Raw genomic sequence first — 1,172 nt, forward strand, 5'->3', positions numbered from 1 at the left:
AGGTTTGTGAAGAGTTGCCCAACGCTAAATGCATTGAATAGCTGTATATTAACGGTGTTGTAAACGTCAATGACTCAAAATCAGTGACTTCGATAAATTGCTTTTGAGAGGAATCATTTATAATATAAACCCTCGTCGTCGAGGTGTTGACACGATGTACTTGTAGTCCTGTTTTGTACGGAGCAAGACATTGCTGGTGTATTTTTTGAAAGCACACCATGGAGGAAATACTTAGCTTGCGAATCTACCAGACCCTCGTAGGTATTATAGGCATACTCGGTAACGGCCTTGTATGCGTTGTCATATGGAAAACACCCGCTATGCAGAACCGTACGAATGCCTTCATCTTTCACCAGGCTGTGATCGATTTTCTCGGCTCAACTATGATCTTGCTGAAGAGTGAGGTCCCTGTTCCAGACCCAATTCCGGACAACGCCTTGGGTGTTTTCCTCTGCCACGTCTGGTACACATTCATCCTCTTCTTCTTCTTCGTGCTGTCGTCTTTCAATCTCCTCATCTTGACGATGGAGCGGTACTTTGCCATCGTCCATCCGTTCAAGTACCAGGTGACGTTCTCCTCATGGCCTCACTTGAAAGTCGGTCTCGCCATGGCGATGTGTTGGGTGTGCGCTATAGCCATTAAGTCCTACCTCCTCTTCATTTACGACGAGCAAGACGGGGTCTGCGCCCCTGTCGTGAGATCGCAAGTCCTTGGCATTCTGACACTCGTCCTACAATACGTGCTACCGGTGACTGTCATGCTGTTTGCGTACATTCGCATTGGCGTCGAGATGAAACGGGGAGCGGCTCGAGTTGGTCCCACGAGCGTGGCCGAGCACAGTGCAAGCGGTTCCAACGTGCCCAGCATGGCCGAGTCTCTCCTCCAGGCTCGACGCAACACCTTCAAGATGCTCCTTATCGTCTTCATCACCTTTCTCGTCTGCTGGACACCAAATCAGGTCCTGTTCTTTGCCTACAACATCGGGTTTTACGTTGATTTCGAGAACTGGCTCTTCTTACTCTCAGTCGCCATGGTGGCGACCAATTCTTGCGTGAACCCGATGATTTACGGACTGAAATATCGGCAGTTCCGTAAAGGCCTACGGGAGATGGTTTGCGGTCGTCGGAACATCCGGGATGAGTTCGGAACAATGAGCACCAGTGTCGCATAA

At 49.6% G+C, this 1,172-nt stretch overlaps 1 protein-coding gene across 1 annotated transcript; it reads left to right on the plus strand.

Moving 5' to 3' along the window:
• Positions 1-218: 218 nt before the first annotated feature.
• On the plus strand, positions 219-1,172 carry LOC117297099 (trissin receptor-like). The gene has a single exon (XM_033780232.1). The coding sequence runs from the start codon at positions 219-221 to the stop codon at positions 1,170-1,172; it is 954 nt and encodes a 317-aa protein (XP_033636123.1).

The sequence above is a fragment of the Asterias rubens genome, chromosome 11 (assembly GCF_902459465.1).
Source record: "Asterias rubens chromosome 11, eAstRub1.3, whole genome shotgun sequence".
NCBI lineage: Eukaryota > Metazoa > Echinodermata > Asteroidea > Forcipulatida > Asteriidae > Asterias > Asterias rubens.